At 38.9% G+C, this 22,875-nt stretch overlaps 1 protein-coding gene across 5 annotated transcripts in view; it reads right to left on the reverse strand.

The window, feature by feature from the left end:
* Positions 1–22,875, reverse strand: part of KCNQ5 (potassium voltage-gated channel subfamily Q member 5) — a 284,393-nt gene that overhangs the window by 77,953 nt on the left and 183,565 nt on the right. For all 5 annotated transcript variants that reach the window (XM_082302865.1, XM_082302864.1, XM_082302868.1 and 2 more), the window contains exon 2: positions 8,690–8,780. In XM_082302865.1, the coding sequence (XP_082158991.1) occupies positions 8,690–8,780 (91 nt within the window). The remainder of the gene's footprint in view (positions 1–8,689; positions 8,781–22,875) is intronic.

Here is a 22,875-nt window from a genome sequence, read left to right on the forward strand (position 1 = left end):
GAGAGCCAGTATACCAAGTCTTGTGTTTCACACATCATGCCATTTGCTGACTGTTTTGCAGTTTTTCCTATTACCTTTCTCCTAGGCTTATGGAATTTTGGTCCCTTGGAAAAAGAAAACATACATATATCTTTGTGAGCCATACATTTCCTGAGATCATATCTTTATATGGTACAATCAGCCAATTCCTGTCTGGTTCAGATGTGATACCAAAGTTATTATCCTGTCCATGACATACTACACCCTTTCCTTAGGTACTTCATGGAAGCCCAAAAGTCTAAAATGGTCAGTACTTATTTTGCTAATTCACCTTTTTAACTCATCCACAACTCACGGTCCTCAGAACTGAACTTCGTTCCAGTGTGTGTCCGTGTATTTACCATCACCTTCACTTTAAGTGGATTTTAATATTATATGAATGTCTATTCTGGATTCTTACAGATGTTTTTGTTGTTTGTTTTTGCCTGTATTTCAATACTTATTTCACAGAATCACAAAATCACAGAACAAGCTGAGTTGGAAGGGACCCACAAGGATCATTGAGTCCAACTCTTGGCCCTGCACAGCACCATCCCCAAGAGACACACCATGTGACTGAGAGCACCAAACACTTGAACTCTGTCAGGTTTGGGGCTGTGATCACTTCCCTGGGGAGCCTGTTCCAGTGCCCAAACACCCTCTGGGCAAAGAAACTTTTTCTAATATCCAACCTAAACCTCCTCTGATAAAACTTCAGGCCATTCCCTTGGATCCTGTCACTGGTCAGCACAGAGAGGAGATCAGTGCCTGTCCCTCCTCTTCCCCTCATGAGGAAGTTGTAACTGCAGTGAGGTCTCCCCTCAGTCTCCTCTTCTCCAGGCTGAACAGGCCAAGTGCCCTCAGCTGCTCCTCACACAGCTTCCCCTCAAGGCCCTTCACCATCTTTGTTGCCCTCCTTTGGACACTCTCTAACAGTTTAATGTCTTTCTAACATTGTGGCACCCAAAACTGCCCCCAGCACTTGAGATGAGGCTGCCCCAGTGCAGAGCAGAGCGGGACAATCCCCTGCCTTGCCCAGCTGGTGATGCTGTGCCTGATGCCCCCCAGGACACTCTTGGCCCTCCTGGTTGCCAGGGCACTGCTGACTCATGTTCAACTTGCCAGGTCCCTCAGGTCCCTTTTCATGGCACTGCTTTCCAGCATCTCATTCCCCAGTCTGTCTGTACATCCAGGGTTGTCCCATCCCAGGTGCAGAATCTGGCACTTTCCCTTGTTTAACTTCATGTGGTTGGTGATTGCCCAGCCCTCTGATTTGTGGAGGTCTCTCTGAAGGGCCTCCCTGCCTTCGAGGGAGCCGACAGCTCCTTCCAGTTTTGTATCATCTGCAGACTTGCTTGGTATCCCTTCCAGCCCTGCCTCCAAGTCATTTATGAAGATATTGAAGAGGACAGGGCTGGTGAAGGAGCCCTGTGGAACCCCAGCAGTGACAGGTCACCAATCTGATGTCACCCCATTCACTCTAACCCTTAGTGCCCAACCCATGAACCAGCTGCTCACCCATTCCATGATGTATTTATCCAGCTGTGTGCTGGACATTTGCTTTAATTCACATTTTTTAAACTGAAACTTGTGAACAGATTTCTCCTGTTACTTGAGGAAAGTTCACATTTTGACTGCAGCAAGCTGTGTCTTCACGTGCTTTGTCACATCTCTGTGAAGTGACTGAGTGGATTGCAGTTTTTCTATGTTACTCATATGGTGGATATCCCCTCGACTGCCAAACAGCTTTTATATCACTAACGTGCTGCCTTCTTCAGCATTCTTTTCCTTTTGATATTTAATGGTTGTAGAATTTTTTCCTTACATATTATTTTTAACCATGTACTTTGGCTTTCCTCTGGGGACATATTCTGCATTTCCATTTGGCAAACCAATATTTCCCTGACAAAGGTCAGGTCTGAATTTCTGATAGAGAGTTTGATATCTATCCATTTTTACTGTTGCAATCTCAACTGTTTGTTGCCTGTTTTAAGGAGATAGCTCTTGATCTCCATATCAAACTCTGGTATGAAGCCAATAAAATTCAGTACTGCAGGATCTAGCACAAACTATTATAAATCTACATCTGTGGAAAATATTACACTTATTCCTTGGAGGTGATTTCCCATGCTACCTTGTTATCACTTAAAGGGATAAAACAAGAAAGAAGACATGTCATGGAAGAGCAGTTTTGCAAGGAATCTTGCTCGCTTTTCCTTAAAGGAAGTCCAGGACAGCTGGTTTGGTTCTTTAGCACAATGTGTTGATCAACCTAAAAGGAGATATGCTTTGCCCTCCTCAAAGAATTATATCCTTATTAATCTGAATCCCGCCACCCCATCACTGACAGCTAATCCTCCCCATTTTCCATTTCTAATCTCAAAATCCTACTAAAGATTCTGTGATCTCCTAGAGAAAATGGCCCCTTGAATGACTAGTTAAAAGGCTCTTTTAATATGTTCTCTGCTTTTGAATATTAATTCTCTTTGTTTTAGGAAACAAAGGGAATCAGAAACTGATTGCTCTCAGTACCAGTATCTTCTCTTCCGACTTTCTGCATATAGCTGTACAATGTCATCAACAAGATAAGCTGAGTAACAGCTCTTATATAGGAACTGATAACAATAACATAAATGAGTATAATATACCTATTTAGAAATTCAACACTGGCTTTCTTACTGGGGGTTAGAATTTTATTATAAAGTTGTACCAGGTCATGAATTTGTTACATTTGTCACTGCTTGTGGGTTTGCTATTTCCATTCATCTTTCTTCACTGCACATTACCACCCATTTCTCTACACATGCCCTGGTCATTCAGAAGAATGGAAAATAATTTTGTGGATGGTATTTCATCCAGCAGCCACTGACTTGTGGTAACTCCAGTGATCTTGTTTAACACAACTGGTAGTCCTGCCTACCTGGGAATTGCTCTGTCAGTGACAAAATCTCTCTTGCCTTCTACTGCATTTGCTGCTGAATGCTGTAGCACTTGAGGTACCTGTTCATAGTTATCCTACCTTCTTCAAGTGATTCAGTTATGAGATTTTTTTTCCCCTGTTTGTAGATCACATATGCATTTTTAATGATCTTTAGTCATCAAACCCATTTAAGCTTTCCCAGTAGAACCTAATATATTGCATTTTTAATTACAATAGAAAAATTATTCTGTTCAATGTGTGATTTTCAATCTTTTCTTTACAAAGGTAATTTCTGCTTAATACAGAATAATAAAAGAAAAGAAAGGACAAAACATTGTTAACACTATAATCAATCCCAGAACCATATCAATTATAGGCTTATGCGAGGATTGAGACATCTTTATTCTCTGATCTGTTGAAGTGTACTTATCGCCCTCAGCATTGTCGACAATATATAGAAACTTCTGCTGACAGTATATAGATATCTCTAGAGTTTTATGTGCAGTGCTGTGTTCTGTTGTTAGGAAATAGTTTTTATGGTTGCTTTCATCTCTCTCTCCATAGATACAGTGTGTACTTGTTCGTTACAGAGCTTTGCTGGTTGGTTGGGAGTGCCAACACTGCCTTGTGAGAGAAGAATTAAGCTTTGAGGACAGCCACTGTTTTTAACTAACTCCGTCTTTTAATTTACATTTATGTTTTCTGTCAGATTTTCTTGTAATAACTTTTAATTTCAGCAAAGTGCATTCAGCATTTAAATTTCCAATGGGAAGTCTGCTCTGTTTCTACACAAAGATTCACAAGCAGTTGTGATGAACTGTAGTCCAAATTTTTGTAACAACAGTCAGCTGTGACTTGGTCAAATCCATATACATAATAGGAGATCATCAATGTAAACAGCAAAGACGTGAAAATAATCATTTTGGTAAGGTAAGGATATTTTTAAAGCTAACAGGTAGTTTATTATGACATGGTTGAATTGTTTTTTGCTCATGGTATCACCTTATTATAATATTAGTGTACATGAATCCAAACAAGACTGAAAGCATGAAGGTTTTTACCTTATCAATGTTATATTTTCCTCTTTTATTCTGTCTTTGATAACATCAGTGTTGTATGTCTAATGTAATTGTTTAGAGGCCTCGATGAGGAATTTTGAAATTTCAAAGCTAAGAATTGATTTGGAAAATAAAACACTAGAAATTAGTGTTTCTTGAGAAATACTAATTTTGAGTTTTGACAAATTCACTGCTTTTTAGATCAGGGATAAATTAATCTGTTTTTCTCAGAAGAAGATGTGACAAAATTCCAGTAACAGGGTTTATACCTTACTGTTGTTAGAAATGTATCTATAACTGAAATCTTTAAAGATCATTCAGTTTTTCTTTTTATGCCTTGATAGCTGGTCCTATAGAGCCATCCATTAAGTCTTCTATCAGGTCTGGTGGTCTTTTATCCAAGCATGGCAAGAGCATTCAAGTGCTCGTACAATCTAAACTGAAAAATGCCATGTTTTTTTTAACTGAGCCCAAAAAACATTGAGTGGATTTTTTAAAATCCACTCTGACTAGCTTTAAAATGCTGTAGTGGATTTATATGATTTCATCCTTGTGAACGGACTTATCTTCTAGAGCAGAGACAAATGGAATATACGCTTACCTGCAATAGGGTAGCTATACCCTATGTTTTTAAAATCAATGTGTGCCCTCTTTCTTTTACGCAAAAATATTAGGAGAAAAAAATCCTGGTAAGATATTAATTGCAAGAAGCACTTAGTAGACTCCCCTTTTGGATTCATCTAAGTGACCACAGTACATGAAGAAACCAGCTTATTCCTGTGCACGCTGTCTGCATTTATATCTTTGGGAGCTATTTCTGCCTGAAGAATGTGTTCCTAGAGTACATTTTCAGAGGCCTTTATTCTACAAATTTGGGTACAGCTTTCTACACCAGCCATTTTCAGAGAAAAGCACAAAACAGATTTGATAAAACCAGTTCTGCAGAAATTCACTTGAGTTTCTCAATCTCCCTATCTTGATTAAAAATTAAAATTATGAAAAAAAATGGGATGCTTTGTTTGTTCAAATAAAAGTGATATTTTGTTTCCTACAATCTCAATCTTAGTTTTAAGCCAGAAGTTCTAAAAAATCAAATACACAAATGATATTTTACCCCAGGCCGAATGAAGGATTTAAACTGATCCAAGACCTTTTTTATTTACTTCTCAATTTGTCAAATCTTCATGGGTCAACTCAAATTATTTTATCAATTTTCTTGCATTGACAGCAAACAAACAGAAGTGAACCAGAAATTCACATAACTTTCAGCTTTAGTTGAAAATGAGCTTAAAATATAGAGAGTTTGGTCAAGAGCGCAAATGACCTCCAGTTCCAGATAATATTCCTTCTTGGCTGCCTTCCCCAAAAGATTTGGTTTTGCCTTCACAGCCTCCATTTTACTCCCCTTGTGTTTATTATTTGATAAACTGCTAGTAAATGTGCTTGTAGATCAGCAATACACCAAAGATTATTTTCTTGCTGTGTTTGTTAGATTCTCAAGCTGCTTGTGGTTTATTTTGATGCTGAAGTAGATTTTTATTCTACCGCCTGTCTGGGATATATCACTGCTACAGCTCAAGTGCTAGAAGTTGTGTGCACAGATGAGGCTAAAGCACAATTATTATTATAGGCATAAGGAGTTTTATCTGATGGTCTCCTCCCAGTTACTCTTATTATTTCTGGACACAAATCTAACCAAATTAATTACTGATGTAACAGTTCAACATTACTGTATGTAACATCCACTTAACTTATCTGCACGACTTTCATTTTAAATATAAAATTCAAATATTAAAGGCGTTTCCCTTGACAGGTTTCCTGATAAGGACAAGATGCCTTGGAACACAGTAGTACTTGTGTGGATGCCAGAATTGAAGCTGGGTCCAACACAACACAGCAGGGCAGGTTTGCCTCGGCTCTGGGAGCAGAGCTCAGGCATTTCTGTATCCCAGATGAGTCCATTAACCTCTGCTGAAGCTCAGAAACCCTCAGCTATTACTGCTTTCCTAAACAATGATTTGCTTTGAGCTATCACACATTGTTGCATGTTTCTGAGAGAGTATTTAGAATGCAGTGATTAGGAAATATGTTCTCTGCTCCCTAGAAAGGGAAGACTCAGGCAGATAAATGGAATTGACTGATTGCAGAAGAATAATCTTCTCAGCTCCTCTGGCCTTTCTGAGAAGGAGGAAAAGGTTTGCTCAGCTCATCTAGACTTCCCTCTTTAATCTCCCTGTGTAATTGTGAATAGCTGCAATATGTCAAAAGCCACAGGTGCCAGTGCATGCAGCAACTCAGGTATTAAGTTGAAGGAACATTACATTAGCTTTTTAGACAATTAACATGGCTGTAGGGGAGACCATCTGGAATAAATCTGCAAAACAAACAGTTCACAGAAACCCAGCAGGCAGCTCTATGGATTGTTGTATTTGTACAGTACTTCATTAGAAAATAAACATATAACTTCTATTTCAAGCACAAAGCACAAACAGTATTAAACCAGATCTGATAGTTAATACAGCTGTCTTACTAAATGACACATTTGGAAGAGCTGTGTGAATAACTGCAAGGAAAAGGTTGTGAAAACTCTAGTGGCTGCATTTAGGTGTTGGCACAGCCAAAACAACTGCTCCTGAGTTAATGTAGAAATGTATTTTCCTCTTGGTTTGCGGCTACAAAAGCCTGCTTTGATAACTGTTAATATCAGCTAATGATTCAGTATGTAGAGAAGGGACACACCACGCATCAGCAAACTGCAATAAAGCAGTCAGCTTTAGCCTGCTTCTGGAACTTCATACTTTGCTGTGTTTATATATTTCTCCATTAGAGACCCACAGCAGGAGACTCAAAATTCGTCATCACTAGGTTTATTCCTGCCAAAGGTTTGCTGAACACAGTAGGCTGTAACATAGAAATGTTGGACGAGGCTAGTATTGATGCTTCAAGAATCAACCATCCACCCTCTTCCTCCTTAAGGCCTATTCTGTGTTCAGAGGAGGCCATGGGATGTGCAGTTGGAACAGTTAAGATGGACAAAGTTCATCTTGGAAGCCATAGCAGCAAAAAGCACCAAAGTTTCCCCCAGTAGACACTGAGCAACTCTGCTCAGCTGATGGACATCTCTACAGGGACTGGTGCCTCAGCTATCAGAGCTCACCACACCTCTGCCCAGTGCTGGGAGCAAGGCCAGGGCTTCACAGACTTCCTCCACATTGTGGCTCCTGTGAGACCCATGGCACGGCAGAGGGAATCAGCCAGCTGAGGAATCAGCAGTAGTAAGTGTACCAACACAATCAACAAATATGTGGCTCATGAGAAATGCATATTTTATGTCCGAACAAATGGCATTTCTGCAAACTATTTGCATAAGTATACAGGCAAATGGATTACTTGTCACAAAAGCACCTTCTATTACAAATAGGGTATTTTCAGACTAATAATATTTTCCTGTTTTCTGTACAAAAAAATGATAGTAATTAGTGTACCAATTACGACAATATAACTAGCTGCAGAACATTCAAATAAACTTCCACTTGCCAAGTGTTGTTCAGATTCATAAATAATGGGTCTAGGTATGAGTGTAGGATTACATCTGATCATTTCTAGCTGATGCCACCTGATCTTTTCCAAACCCAAAAAGCACTAATACAGCTAGGAAGAAAAACGCAACATTTAGCATGGTTCTCCCTAATCAGCCCTGCTAAGAAACCATCTAATGGAACAGGACACCACATACCTGCACCTAGCCAGCTCTGGACATTTAGTTCAGGAATTTTGGTGCAGTGGCCTATTGTGCTGCAAAGACATAGCACACAGCATAATTATGCTTCTCTGCCTGCTCACACCCTAATTAATTAGGGAGCTGTTCTGAAGACCAGAGCTTTTGAATATATACAGTGATGGCAGTTAAAATGTTGGCATTTGTCAATAGTTACTTCACCTCAGGTGCTACCTAACAAGCCACAGTCTGCTGAATACACTGAACTGAAATAACCATGGTAACTCCGGGTATACAGTGACGTTTTAACGCTCACTACTGCCTATCCTCAGGCCATTGCTTGCAGAACTAAATGGCCCATCAAGAAGAAGATGAATAAAATGGTGTCTCTACAATGCATGAAAAATGTTAAGCACTTTTAGGGATTAAAGCCATTTTCATTTACCTCAGAAGGGAAAAAGGAGAAAAAGGGAAAAAACATAATACAAAAGCACGTATTATGAAGAAATAATGAAACTACCACATCCTACTGCAGCAACTGCTACTAAAATGTCAGTATCTACCAAGAGCTATCCCAAATTGGTATCTAAGATACCAAAATTAATTCCTATTTTAAGTGCCTCTTACTACATACTGACTTTATAAATTACAGCAGCAATATCAAAGGTCTTTCATGCTCAGTCACTGCCAAACTGCAGTAGAAATTCTATCAGTTATAAGCCACAGCAATTCTCAAGCAAGGAAGGCAATGCAGTACAATACTTTATGAGCACTGTCTTACCATCCGACCTGTTTTTCAATAAAAAGACAGCGCAATCCTCTATTTTATCATCTTTTCATCATCCTGATGAAAAGTCTGATTTTTTTTAAATGTTCAGTTATTGTGTTATATTACTTCCTCCATGGTGAGAGAGAGGATTTGAATGTATACAAAAGTATCTGTAAAATTGTCTTGTATTTAGAATTTTCACTTACCAAAATGAAGAGACAACCAGAGGCAAGTTTTGTGTGTTCAGGAATAGTAGAAAACACGGACAAAATCAAGCAACCAAACACAAGGAGAAAACTGAAAAAGAAAGAATATTAATAATTGTTAATATTTTTCAGTACCCTGACGTAGTATCTATATTGATCCTACTTCACCAACATTAATAGAAGACTGTCTCTGTACAGTCTTCATTAGTAGAAGGGAATACAGGCACTACTTAGTTCATTAGAATAATAACCTGTTATTAAATCCATACCTTTCTGAGCAGCACTGCTAGAATTAACAGAAACAAGATTTTCTTGGGAAAATGACCCAGTATACACAGACATTATGTTTTGCATCACAGTCCTGTACCTTTATGCAGTCCAGATAATCTGTCTTTAAAGAAAGATCTCCAATGGGACAGTTGTTTCCCAGGTCTGAAAAATCATTTCTCCCACAACTGATCACAAATATCTGCTGCACAAGCTTACCAAAGAGCTAAGTTACATATCACACCTCTCTGTCCATCTGAAACAACCTCCTTCTGAGCAACAGACTTCATGTACAAACCACCAGAAGTGAGAGGCAGTCATTGTCCTCAATGAACAGGCTCTGTTCTGGGAATAAACTTAGTATCATACAATCCACTGAAGGACTTAAAACAATTACACAAGCTGGGCAGTTACAATCAGGAAAACATGAGCACAATTTTGAGTTTGCATGAGCCTGTATGTTTCATGATACTGATGAATATATACAGGCAAAACAGAGCTAAATCTTTTTGTGAGGCAGATCCAAACAAATGGTATCACTGCAGAAATTCTCGCATATCCCATGTCCAGTCCTTAGAGCATACAGCACAGGTGTTTGCAGACATGAGCCAGAAAAGCTGATATTGCTTTGACACATACTGTTGGTGGTAAGGATTATCCTTTCTTCTTGTACTGCTTCACCAACAATACCACTGTGCTAGTGAAACCATCTATGAACTGGATGAGAAAAGAGGTTCATTTTACCCACAATATCATGAACTGACTAATCAGCAGCCACTAATAATTGATTCTACCAATGTCTTGCTTAATTCCTTCTTAAAACACTTGTCAGTCATGCTGTGCTATGAGTCAACCAACAAACGGCAGGCCTTTGACTTTTGTCTGAATTGCTGGGACTCATTAGCAGATGTTCTAACCCACGTGAATAGATATTGTAATTAACACAGATACATATCCCTCCCCGCCCTTATCTTGACCCATGAGCCTTTCATTATTCTTCCTCTTCTCCATCCAGCTGAGGAAGGGGAATGATAGGGAGGCTTTGGTGGGCACCCAGTGTCCTGCCAGGGTCAATGCACCACACTGTGAAACCTCTGGCCCCAAAGACTGCAGAACTTGGCTGACAAAGGCCATGCTCTGGCTTTGAAGTGAGCTCTGCTTTGAGCAGGAGGTTGGACAGGAAGACTCAAAGAGGATCTTTTCAACCTAAATACTTCTGTGTTTCTAACTACTGGATATAACATTACTATATTATTGCATCTGCATCCACTTGTGCTTCAGGAGCTATGGTTACTTTTTCCCACAACATATGGACTTTCCATAGTGGTGTAATATAGTAGTGCTATAATATATGCAATACATTACATAAAAATATGAGTCTAGTCTTCAGAATTTCTAGTAGAAAATCTCTATCTGCAATGCAATTAGACTTCGGAGGCACATTTTTTAGCATATCACTTAACTGCTGGGGAGAAGTTCTACTTTGAAAATCAAATATGGTACAACCTTGCATATAAATTCTATTAAGGACTGTAAATAAAACAGTATCCAGGAGGGTAAAGTGCACATTTGGCATACACCATTGGCAAGTCTTCTAGACTAGAGAGAGGCGAAGATCAACCCATGCTCCAAGATTAATTAAAAAACTCATTCAAGACGTGCAATTCCAAGCACATGTACAGGCTGGGCAGAGAATGGATCAAAAGCAGCCCCAGGGAGAAAGACTTTGCGGTGTTTCTGGATGAAAGTTCAACATGACTTGGCAATGCATGCTCACAGCCCAGAAAGTCAACCACATCCTGGGCTGCATCAAAAGAAGCGTGGCCAGAGGTCGAGGGAGGTGATTCCACCTCTTTACTCCTGTGAGACTGCACCTGGAGTGCTGCATCCAGCTCTGGGGCCCTCAGCACAAGAAAGACATTGGCCTGTTGGGACATCTCCCAGAGGAGAGCCACTAAACTGATCACAGCGCTGGACCAGTTCTCCTGTGAAGACAGGCTGAGAGAATCAAGGTTGTTCAGCCTCCCCTCAGAAGAGAAGGCTCCAGGAAGACCTTAAAGCAACCTTCCATTACCTAAAAGGGGCCTACAAGAAAGCTGGGGAGGGACTTCTCACAAGGGCATGTCGTGATAGGACAAGGCCTTAAGCTGGAGGACATAAGATTTAGGTTAGATATTAGGAAGAAATTCTTTACTGTGAGGGTGCTGAGGCACTGGAACAGGTTACCCAGAGAACTTGTGGATGCTTCATTCCTGAAGGTGTTCAAGGCCATGTTGGATGGGACTCAGAGCAACCTGGTCTAGTGGAAGGTTCTGTGCCCATGGCAGTGGGGCTGGAACTGGATGATCTTTAGAGTCCCTTCCAACCTGAAACCATTCTGTGATTCTATTTTTCTATGATTCTATTTTTCTATGATTCTGTGATTCTATGATTCTATGATACGTGACAAAAACCCGTCTTGTGAGCAATTTTCTTTCCTTCACCTCCCTTTATAAAAATGGAAAATCTCAAAGAATGTTACTTGTAGTTTCAGCTGCTACAGCCTTCAGATGCAACCCCCCTATAATTACATCCTACTGACATAGGCATAAATGTGGTTTCTTCTCATTAAGGCTTGCATGGAGGGCAAAATAAAATTTTGAGTGACTAAGAATTTACAGTAAAAGAACGTAATTTCCTTTTACTGAATTTCTTTAGACCTGAATCAATTAAAATGACATTTGCTTACTTCCTTTGTGTTTAGGTATTAAAAATCCCTCATTTGGTTTTATTCCTGTAATACCAATTAAACTGGAGGCCCAGTTGTACTGGGTCTTGTCCAAACACACAATACAAGTTTTCACTTGGAAGAGATTTCTTATAGCACAATTATAGAAAACAGACACAGCAGGAAAAAAGAAAATTTTTTGTTCCCATATCACAGTTGGAGACCATGGCACTGTAAAGGTAAGGGACTTGCCTAAGGCTACATAGAAAGTCTTAATATGTGGAATAAACCTGAACCTTTTAAGTCACAGCCCAATCCCACAGGCACAAAACTGTTGTCCACTCACCCACCACTTTCTTTGCCATGGTCTGTCAGGACCGTGCTTTAGAATATCACTGTGGGCAAGTTGTTTATTCACAATAGATGGGAAAAGTGAGTCAGGAGAGGGAATAAGTACAGTTAAGCAGTGTATTAATCAAAATAAAAGCAAATATTCAGGAAAGCCAGGTGCAGTGTAGATTAGCACCTGGTTGACATAATTCTACAGTTTATCCATGAAAAGCAGAAACAATCCTCACAGCAATACATAAGAAGAGTGTTGGAAAGAAATTTTTCCAAACGTCTATAACCTTTGTTCTCAGTTTTTTCCAGAAACTCTAAAAGGAATGGAGCATCATTATTAATTATTATTAAAGAACAAAAGAAAAATGTTTGCATTTATCTGCCCACACATTCAAATATTGCCCCTCTGTCCCTCATTCCTCCCTCCAACACTGAACACTGTTTTTAGTGCCACTCAGTACATTATGTCTAAAATTAAAGTGTAAGCACTTTTGGGGAGGGGAGAAACCCAATCTTACTAGCATGGCAAAACTAAAAGCATACATTTAGGTGTTGTAAAACACAACAGTAGCAACAAAAGTGGAATGTTTTCAGTAGTTTATATATCGCTGAAGTGCTTTCCTTCAAAGTAAACTAATAGTTGGGATTCACTATCTATCTTTTTTAGTGCAATCTGTTTACTCAAGCCATGCAACAAAAGCACCTCTCCTTTTTCCCAGCTGGAACTGAAGGCATGAAGGGTCTAGCAACACCTTTCACCTGGCTGGATGTTAAACGATTTTAACAAAATCAAAATAAATCCCTAAGGTTCAAACATCACAGTGGTCAAAATTTATCAGAAATTGTTCTGTCCTATTGTGAACTATTTCTCCAGTGACAGATGAAATGTAGAGGATTGCATTAAGCCCTGGATAGTAATTTGATAACCCTCAATAGAAGAAAAAGTTTTTCCCATGCCATCATTTGAACTGTGTGCTATGATACATGCTGTACAAGACTATGCTGCTGTAGGTAGAGAGGAGTACAAAGCAAAACACAGAGCAATTATATTTGGCCTCTAGTGGTTCAATCTGGATCATATAATTGTTCAGGCTGAAAAAAACAGATGGCTTTTCCTCATGCATTCGGTATCAGACAGTAAAACATATGCCTTGGGCAGCAACTTCCCATAAAATTATTCAAGTGCTGCCATAGCCTTGTATTTTATCAAAAGCAGCAACTTCCATTTTTGTTTCAGCAATAATCAGTTTTGTTTCAGATCCTTTCATCTTATTCCCCTGCTCCTGAAAATATATACTAATTGGAGAAAAGCCAGTTTATGAAAGATAATATAACTCAGAAGCTTTGATATTTAATCAATCTGCCTCTCATAAACTTTTCTTACTGGTTAATTAGGACCTACCAATTCTCCATTTATATAATTTTCAGCAGAATTTTACTACGGTTTGATTTAAGGGCTGTTCATATGGAAAAGGATGTTCAGCTTAAAGCAATTGTTAAAACATTACTTAAGGAGTATCATAAGGACGAAAAATATACCCTGGGAAGATCTTTAAGAGCTACTTCGCTACATAATTTACTGCTAGAATTAAAATAATCAGAAGTTAAACATCTGCAAACTTTTGTGGCCTCTTCTGTAAATAATAAAAATGTATCACTGTTAAAGTGGCATAATTAAGTGATTAGACCACCAGAGATATTTTCCAGTATTATTTGAGGTCTGATTTAATCCCCACAGAGGTAAGGGCATTCAGGATTATGACCAAAACTGCAAACTGTTGGCAGTGCCATTATCCGAGATTTTGTATGGAAGGTTATTACAGCTGGTGGTGGGGTCCGTGGCTGCGACCCAGGAAGATATGACCGGTCCGGGGAGATGGTCCCCGAGAAGACCCGTGTGGCTGGTTCCACACGAAGGGAGCTTTATTGTGGGTCCCCTCCGGCGAAGGGAGGCCAGGGACGACCTCTCTCCCACAGAGGCGAACTTGTCTTCTTTTATAGGGATACAGGGGATCAGCAAGGGGACCAATGGATTACAGAGGGTCTGGGATAGACCAATGGGTTACAGAATGATCTGCATAGGGTCTCCCAAAGGATTGTGGGTCTACTTTTCCTCACCATGACTCGAAAGTCCTTTCCTTTCCAGGGAGTCCTGCTGGGCGATTGCAAAATCTCTTATCTCAGCAGACATCCCTCCAGGGCAGTGGCTGGGCATATCCCACAGAAGGTAGAAAATGTTTGAAAGCTTTTGCTAACTTTAGTTACAACCAAAAACTAGCTCTTACTTTTCCCACTGGTACACTAATGCACTTGCTTGCAAATTTAGAGGGAGTTGTTTGCATTCACGAGGTCTGAGTCTACAAAGAACTATTAGAGCCCCTCCATAAGTAATTCTTTCCACAGCCAGGGGCAGTGACCATGCTTTCTTGACAGTGATCAGGATCTTGCTGAGTTGAGTACCTAAGTGCCGCCTTTACATGATTTTTTAATCCTCGAATGCATAAAATCTGTGTGTGGCATTAGATAAATAAGTGTGCTGAAGTTATACTGGATGTATAGCACCAATAGATACATTAAAGATTTACATAAGTGGATAAAATACCCAGAGAAAACCCTATTAAAAAAGGAAGGAAAGACAGTCTTTCATAGCACTGTTACACTTTCATGGGGATTATTAATTTTTGTGAATGGTTCTCACAAAAAGCAAAAAGACAGATCTGCCTTGGCTAGATGTTATCAGCACTCTCATCCCTCTTGATGGGTGAAAGGGAGAATTTACAGCTTCAGTATCCCATGCAACTGCTGGGGACAGAAGAAAAAACATCCTCTCCTGGACCAGGAGTTACTCTTATATGTACACACAATTTGCAAGACACCAGGTTCCCACAGGGGAGGAATTATGCATATTGTTCAACTTAGAGCTGGTGTACCACATTCCATCCCAGAGCAGATGTGAATGCTCAAGGCAGGAGGGCAGCACAAACCTGACAGCACCCTCAGCCTCCAAGCACTTCCTGGTGCCTCTGAGCAGACAGTCATTGGAGGTGGGTGGAAATGCCCTCTCTGATAGGACATGGAAAGAGAAACACTGAAGCATTTTCCTAGCTTCAGGAAGAACTGAAAGTGAAAACGTCATCTGGTGCAGGCGAGGCAGACAGTTACACGGGTTCTGCGGTATCTCCCTTAAAAAGTAATCTTTTCAACATTCCTATAAAACAGATAATGCACTGCTGACATGGTGGAAAAGAATACAGTTTAACAATTTTGATAGTGCAAGCCACGTGGATTAAATTTTCCATCATTTATAGTTTCAGTGTGACTTGTTTATGCAAGAAAATGAGATACGACAAAGGTTATTACAATTTGTTAAAAGTGTTTGACAAAAGCTGCATGGAGAATAAGTGCTCTTCCATAGAAAAAGCCCATAAATTTCTCCTGTAGATTTCCCTTAAAATGACTTGCACTTCAACCTTTCCTTCAAGCGGAAGAGTGTAGCATGTTCAGGGTGGGAATGCACTGCCTTCTACCCAGAAATAGTACAGTCCTGGCTGTGGAGAGGTAGAGTATGAGGACCTCACAGTCTTAAAATGGGAAAATAAACTGGATAGGAAACTTAATAAATAATTTTTGAGAAAAAAAAAGCATTGCAGCAAACCTGTCTTTTTATGTATTCTTTCTTTGGATTAATTGCTACCTTTTTCAGAAATATAGAAACTTGAACTGAATTTCATGTCTGACAATTTTTAAGAACCAAGCATGCTGCTGAAGCAACTTATTTAGAAAGGTGAGTTTTGTCAGGCTGTGATGGATAAATTTTGTTTTAAAAATATTTTTTGTTCCACTGTGGGATGTTTATTCATTCTAAAAATTAGAACAGTTTATCAAGCATGAAACTGTTTACACTTGCAGTGTGAAAAAAATTGTTGCCAACCCAAATTGTTCTTTTCTGACATATTTTTAAGGAATCGTATTTTTAGCAGAGTCTGAGTGATTGTACTTGGCTTCTATTGACAAAGCAATGAAGAGGCTATAACAGGAGATGATATCAAAACAAAGCAAATCAAATAGCTCAGGTACCTATGGGGCACAAATAAAAGAGTCATTAAATGCACATTTGATAACCCATTCCATCATAGACAAAAAATAAAATATCAAGGTAAGTTTCTCCAGGGTTCTAAAAAAGGAGGCATCGTTTTTCCTTGAGCAAGCACATTAGCTTAAAAGAAAACAAAACAAATCAGGAAATGCTTTTTCTTAATGCTCAGAGATTCTTGTGACCTAGATATTTTCTATTTTCATTGGTGTCAACAGGAGATAACAGAAAAATTAGAATAAAGCATGCGCTCCTCCAGATTTTAACTATTTTACTGATTGGGACGAGTAATAATGATTTGGCTTGAATCTGTAGAAAATGACAAAATGCTCCTTTTATCACTCACAAAGCATAGGTCTTTTTGTAAACCAAAATTTTCAAATGCGAAGGCTTAATTTAATAAATAAAATTTGTATTTAGACAACTCTGTTGGATTTTTCTTTTGCATCAAATAGCTCCAGCTCCCAGTGACAAGTCTGGTATCTTACACAGCAACCTTTGCTTGACCACAGATACTTCACAAGAAAATTAATTTAAAATATGAGTAGAAACTATGTTGTCTTTACCACTGAGCACAGGTTGCAGAATTTATATATATTTTTTAGAACGTATACAATATTAAGATAAAACTTCATTATAATGAAATAGAGAAAATTTAAAGAATTACAGTATGAAGCTAGAGAAGTGAAAACCACTATATTTTTCTTTAAAATCATTTTTCTATTGCTGTCTATTTCTTCTAACCTTTTTCACAGTCTAGGGCAAAAGGAAGTACTCAAACAGCCTTTTTATGTGAAAGTGTTTGCTAACATACTGTACTTGGATGTCTTGCTAAGGAGAAAAATAATCCTTAATATAGGAAATGTATAGACGTGCAAGGAAGAAATGTGCTCGGTAATCACCAGCATAATCCACTACAAAATCAGCTTTTCAGGTCTTCAGGTTTTAAGATAAAAATATTGCCACTACCTCATGTTTGGTTGTTTTTTTTTTAAAGTAACAGAGCAAACTTAAAAGAATAGGAAAATTGCAGGACTGTTGGGTAATTTTTATGCCACAAGAGTTGCCTGTTTGCTTGGTGCTCAGAGTGCAGCTCTGGCTCTGGCAAAGCCAAGGTGTGATTTACTGTAGCAGGGCCAGACATCAGTTACCTTCATTGCCTAATTGACCATCAGTGGCCAACGCTGCCAACACTGGCTTTGGCAGCTAAAACGAAGGAGGAAACACACTGTGTTGGGAGAAAAGAACCTTATCCTCTGGCGTTAATCCCACTTACTGTGATTCAAGTGAGTAAAGTGACAGGGAATGACACTCCCAATGGCTGCTGATGGTCTGTACCATTAAATGCTGAGGACTGCCACTGGAATCATTTTGGCCCGGGTAAAACACCACTTTCCTAGGCAATTCCTGGGTATGGTCTGGGAGTTACCATGTGTCTGGATGAAATTTTTCTCTGGACTTGCCAGTACATCTTTTACTACAGATAGGTACTTCTGGATGTTAAGTTATTGCGTTGAAAAAAACACTATCAAATGAGCCTATTTAGCAAATGAGCTGTAATTTTAAAAAAAGTGGGGATATTTTACATTTGATTACCTGAGGATATATCACAGCAGAGGCCTGCCAGAGTTCTAGAAGCATTTGGACAATGGTCTCAGACATATGGTGAAATTCTTGTCCTGTACAGGGCCAGGACTTGGACTTCGATGATTCCTATGGGTACCTCCCAATTCAGAATATTCTCTGATTCTGTGATTTCAGTCCTGTTTTACATCTTAATTAAAAGTAAATATGGGGACAAAATCTATTGAAAATTTAATCTTTCAAATTCAGGTGCCTGATTGACATATTTTAATAAAAGCTTGGGATTGAGACTATTAGCCCAACTTGACTAAGATAGGATGATACTGTGGGAAACACTCAAGTCCACTGTGCATTTTCACAAAAAATACTTCATCCTATTGAAGAGCTCTGGAACAAAAATCAATTTCCTCATTTCTCTTATTTTTTCTCCAATAGTATATTGTATACTGCATTTTGCTTTGGTTTTACATTTGTTTTTCATTGATGTATAGTCAACAACATTGACAATTAAAGGAGTTTTTCAGGGGAAAGGACACTCAAATGCAGTCATACAAAGATATTGTACTGTAATACATGACCCAAAGGAACTTATTTTAATCATACTTCTCAAGAAGGCATCTTAGCAACCCTTGGCTACTTCTAAAATTTTTTATCCTTCCAGGTGTGTGAACCAAAAAGTACCCACAATGAACAAAGAAGTACCCACAAGTTCTCCAATAACAGCTTTCCAGGCTGCAAAATAACATGGTTGTTCTGTCAGTAATGCTCAATTCCATGACATAAATGAAGAATCTATGGGATCTCTGGCTTTGCATGGGGATTCCAATTTGCTGTCATTAAATGTGGTTATCTCACATGCTAGCCAGAATAGTAGATAACACATAAAGCACCCTTAAAAAAATTGTTTTTAAATAATAAAAATTATTTTGAGTGGAAACATCAGAGCTTTGACATGTATTGTACCACATCATTATATCAGCCTGTGGTGGCTGTGGGGGGAATGGTACAAAATGATACAAAATCATATATACCAATTAATCTGATCACTTTATGATGCTTTAATTCAGCAAGCTGATTAAGACAGGAATGATTTATCATATTTATTACACTGAAATGCAGAGGAGTTTTTTTGAGCACTCCATTGTCTATCCTGAAAAAAAACATATATCCATGATGGTATTAAAAAAAAAGTGGTAAGCATAACAGAGTATTTACAAGTCCAGGCTACCTTATAGCCCCAATGCCCCTCACAGCTATGACAGAAATCTAAGCAGCCACAAACGCCAGGGCTCGTTAAACTTAGCAGAGTAATGCCATAATGTTATTAAGAATTAGTATTTTTAAAAAATTCTTTAATGTTCCAAGGTCTAGGTCTTCTTTCTCTAACTTTATTTACTCCTAGTAACTAATAGCTGTGTTTTGGTTTTTACTGAAACCTTACAGTTGACTTCAGTGGAAGTATGGCTTGTGTTGGGAATTATGAGCTGACTCATAAATATCACCAGAGCAAAGAAAATCTTGTTAATTTCCTATCATTTTCTCCTAGTAGTAAACAAGGATATAAATGGAACACAGAATATTTTTCTAACATAATGCACTGTTAGTATTAAACTTACTTCTAAGAATCAATCATGGCACTTTAGCTTGAGGGTGTTCAGTTTTATACCACACCATTAGTCTTGTCTTCCTTAATCTAAATAAGTCCTGCACTTTCTGGAATCTAAAGTGCCCTTTCTTGTTGTTAGGCAGCAGTACTAACAGACCAGAACCTGATGGTAGAAGCATGTGAGATTGCAAAAGAAGAATCCCACCTTGAAAGATTCAAATGACAAAGAAATTTCCTGAGTTTAACTTACTTACAGCAATACTTTTCTCTATGCTCATCCATATAATACTGATGGGAAAGCAGCACAAAGTCTCAAAACTGAGGGGGTAGGGGGGTGTTCACTTATTTCCTCATATGCTTGAGTTTCTTTGTGTTTAAAAGCAAAGAGCAGATACACACTTTGTCAAGCACTAGGTCTTGCTGGAGAGGGTACAACAAAAAGCTTATGGCTTTGTATCACATGCTACTTTGAGAACAGAAAACTTGCAGAGATTTTAGGTCTTGAGACCTAAAGCAAGATGTAACAATTACTTTTCACAATAAGCCTTTATTCTGTCTGAGTCTCTATAGTCAAAGCCCAACGATGTGACTTCTTTATATTTCAGGATCTTTTATCTCATAATCACCCCAACTGGAAAGAGTGTTACATAATTTCTTCCGTGCACCAAGCAAGATATTCTGAAGTCCCTACAAGGCAGGGCTGCAGAGCACACCAGCAGTGACTGCAAGCAGCGGGTGGAAGGGCAGCACCTCGTGTGCCCACAGCAGGGCCTGTCTCTCCTGGGATGTCTGTCAGGAAGACAGCTGCTGCTCACACATCTGGCTTCCATGTGCCAAAGCTGGGCCTATGCATTGCTCTGGCAACAACAATGTTTCTGTTTCAATAACGAGTTATTTTATTAAATGCGGAGTTGCAAAGGTTCTGGAACAACCATTGCGCTTATGAAGAATGTTAAATACACAAAATGATCACTTATTTTCCATGTGGGGAAAAGCTTGCCCTTTGATCTTAAACACATGTGCCTGTTTGAAACAGCACGAGGGTGCTTTTACTTTCCAACATTTTATCTTACAGTGGCTTTCACTCTTTGCCAAAATTGTTCAGCTCAGAAATTTGTGTGAAATAAGCTTGTATTTATAAGACATACTGCAGGCACAGAGAATGTCTTATATAATTTTTACTTTAGCAGATCAGTTTCCTTTCACATAGGATGATCCTGTAAGCACTTATCCAAGCGTTTAAAGCCAGGCTGGATGGGGCTTTCAGTAATCTGATCTAGTTGCAGGTGTCCCAGCTTACAGCAGGTGCATTGGACTCGATGGTCTTTAACGGTCAGTTCCAACCCAAACCATTCTATGATTCTGTGATTCCACGTGCACAGTTTGATCAGAGATGATTGTGAGTACATACTGCTGAACACTGCATACTTCCAAGGCTGAAGAAGAAGCCCTGGAGATCCCATTATTAACCACACAGCTGAAGTCAGTTTCTTGGAGCTTCAATATACAGAGTAGTAGCCTTCAGTAGTTGCACAGACCATACTAGTAAACAGGATTATAACTTCCCAGAATGGGGCAACAGGCAGACATGCATCTCTGCTAGAAGGAGAAAAACACCTCTGTGACTACGAGGAGGTCCAGTTAATTGGTATATTTCAGCTAAGAATGACTCCTTGTTCTTTGACAGCCAAAGGAGCATCTCTCTGTGACTCCCAACACATCATAATACTCTCTTCAGTTACTCAGTCCAGACAGCTCCATCACAAGACACAGTAGTTGTAGTGTCATATATTAACAATGTGAAGCTGAGATACATGGTAATTTTGCCTCCTACAATTCATAAATGTTCACATTAAAAATCAGTACAGGATAGGCACTGAAGAACTTTTTCAAATTATGAGCCTCTGGGAGTCTAAATTCTTAACTGTCTTTAAAATATTAACTCAAGCGCACAGGAGAAGTTTGTTAGAGTTGAGAATTGGTCCTTCCTAAGCTAGGAGTGATTTAAACGATGTATGGTGACCACACAGAGCACTTCCAGCACAGTCAGGAATTGTTCTTAATTGAGATGCACCAGCTGACTGCTCCTCCTCATAGTGAGAGCACTGTTTTTCTCCTTCCAACAGAGATGCATGTCTGCCTGTCTCCTAATTCCTCAGGAAGCCTGACAAGTGAAAGAGTGGATTTGGGGTGAGCCAAAAATGTTGTATATATTTATGTGTAAAAAACAAGTTCTGCTCTTTTCACAGATTTTGTGACCCATTATGAACATTTATTTATGTAACTTTAAAGAGTGAATGTTGAGCTACAATGCACATCTTGATTTGACCGAAAAATTATGAAACAATATCCATCCTTTCATATGAGAGCACACAGAAAAAAAGTAACCCAGTCAACCAATATATCAAAGCAACAGAAACCTTTGTCAACTTAAGGTCATTTAGTCAAACCTTCCTATAAAAATGTATGAAATAAATAGCTTTTTAGTATGACCAGAGCATCATTTAACTCAGACAATCACAGGCAAATAAATAACCAAGAACCTGTCTGTTAAGATCAGCATATTAATCTCTAATGAAACTAAAGTTACACTGGCTCCTTTTACAAAGTTCATAAAAATCACAATCCTATGTTGGCTGGAAGGGACCTCCAGCAGTTTTCTTGTCTAGCCCCTGCAGAGAGCAAGTTCGATTACATCAGCTTGCTCAAGGTCGTGTCCAGTCGAGTGGTGAGTGTCTGAAGGGAAGGACACTGTGGCCTCTCTGGACAGCCTGGTACAACACCTGACTGCCTGCACAGTTACATTTTTTTTTCTTAACATGTAGTTGCAATTCTTACATAAGAAACACTGAGCATCACATTACTCCTCAAAGTCTAATCATCAGAAGGTTTTATTATTTTTTTTTCCCAGCTCACCAGACTGCATCATTCAATCTACTACGTTAAGAACCAGTGGGCTTCATGAACTGGGATGATGGGATAGTCTTCATTCTCACCATCCTGGTGCTATTCTCTTATAGCTATTCCTCCTTACCCCAAAAACCTCACTGAATTTGCTTCTTTCAGTTTGTAAACCTAACATTAATCACAGAATAATAGAATCACAGAATCACAGCATCATAGAATCATAGAGTGGTTTGGGTTGAAAGGCACCTTAAAGATGATCTAGTCTCAATATCAAGGCCCCTCAACTCAAAATAATTTCACAGTTCTCTGTAGTATTCTCATTATCTGGATTTCTATTCTTAGCACTTTCTTTCCCATTATTTTGCTGGTTATTTTTCCTGCAGCCCAGGCAAGAACAACGCTAAACTGCTGGTTTTACTATAATGGTAGACATGGGTTTACTTTGCTATAACTCAACTTATTTGTTCATATTCCTTTTATCTTGTCAGAGAGTTTTATTTTATCTTATTGAAAATGCAAGAAATATCACTAAACCTGTGCCAATGAAGTAAAAAAGGGTGCATGTTAATGATATTTCTATGAGATAAATTATTATTTCTTTACCAGCTGCTATCAGCACTGAAGGATTTTCCAGCAATTAACTCGTATCTTCAGATGCAGAGGCCCTGAGTAGCTGTTTA

The sequence above is a fragment of the Coloeus monedula genome (genome assembly GCF_965178545.1).
Source record: "Coloeus monedula genome assembly, chromosome: 2".
NCBI classification, from domain to species: domain Eukaryota; kingdom Metazoa; phylum Chordata; class Aves; order Passeriformes; family Corvidae; genus Coloeus; species Coloeus monedula.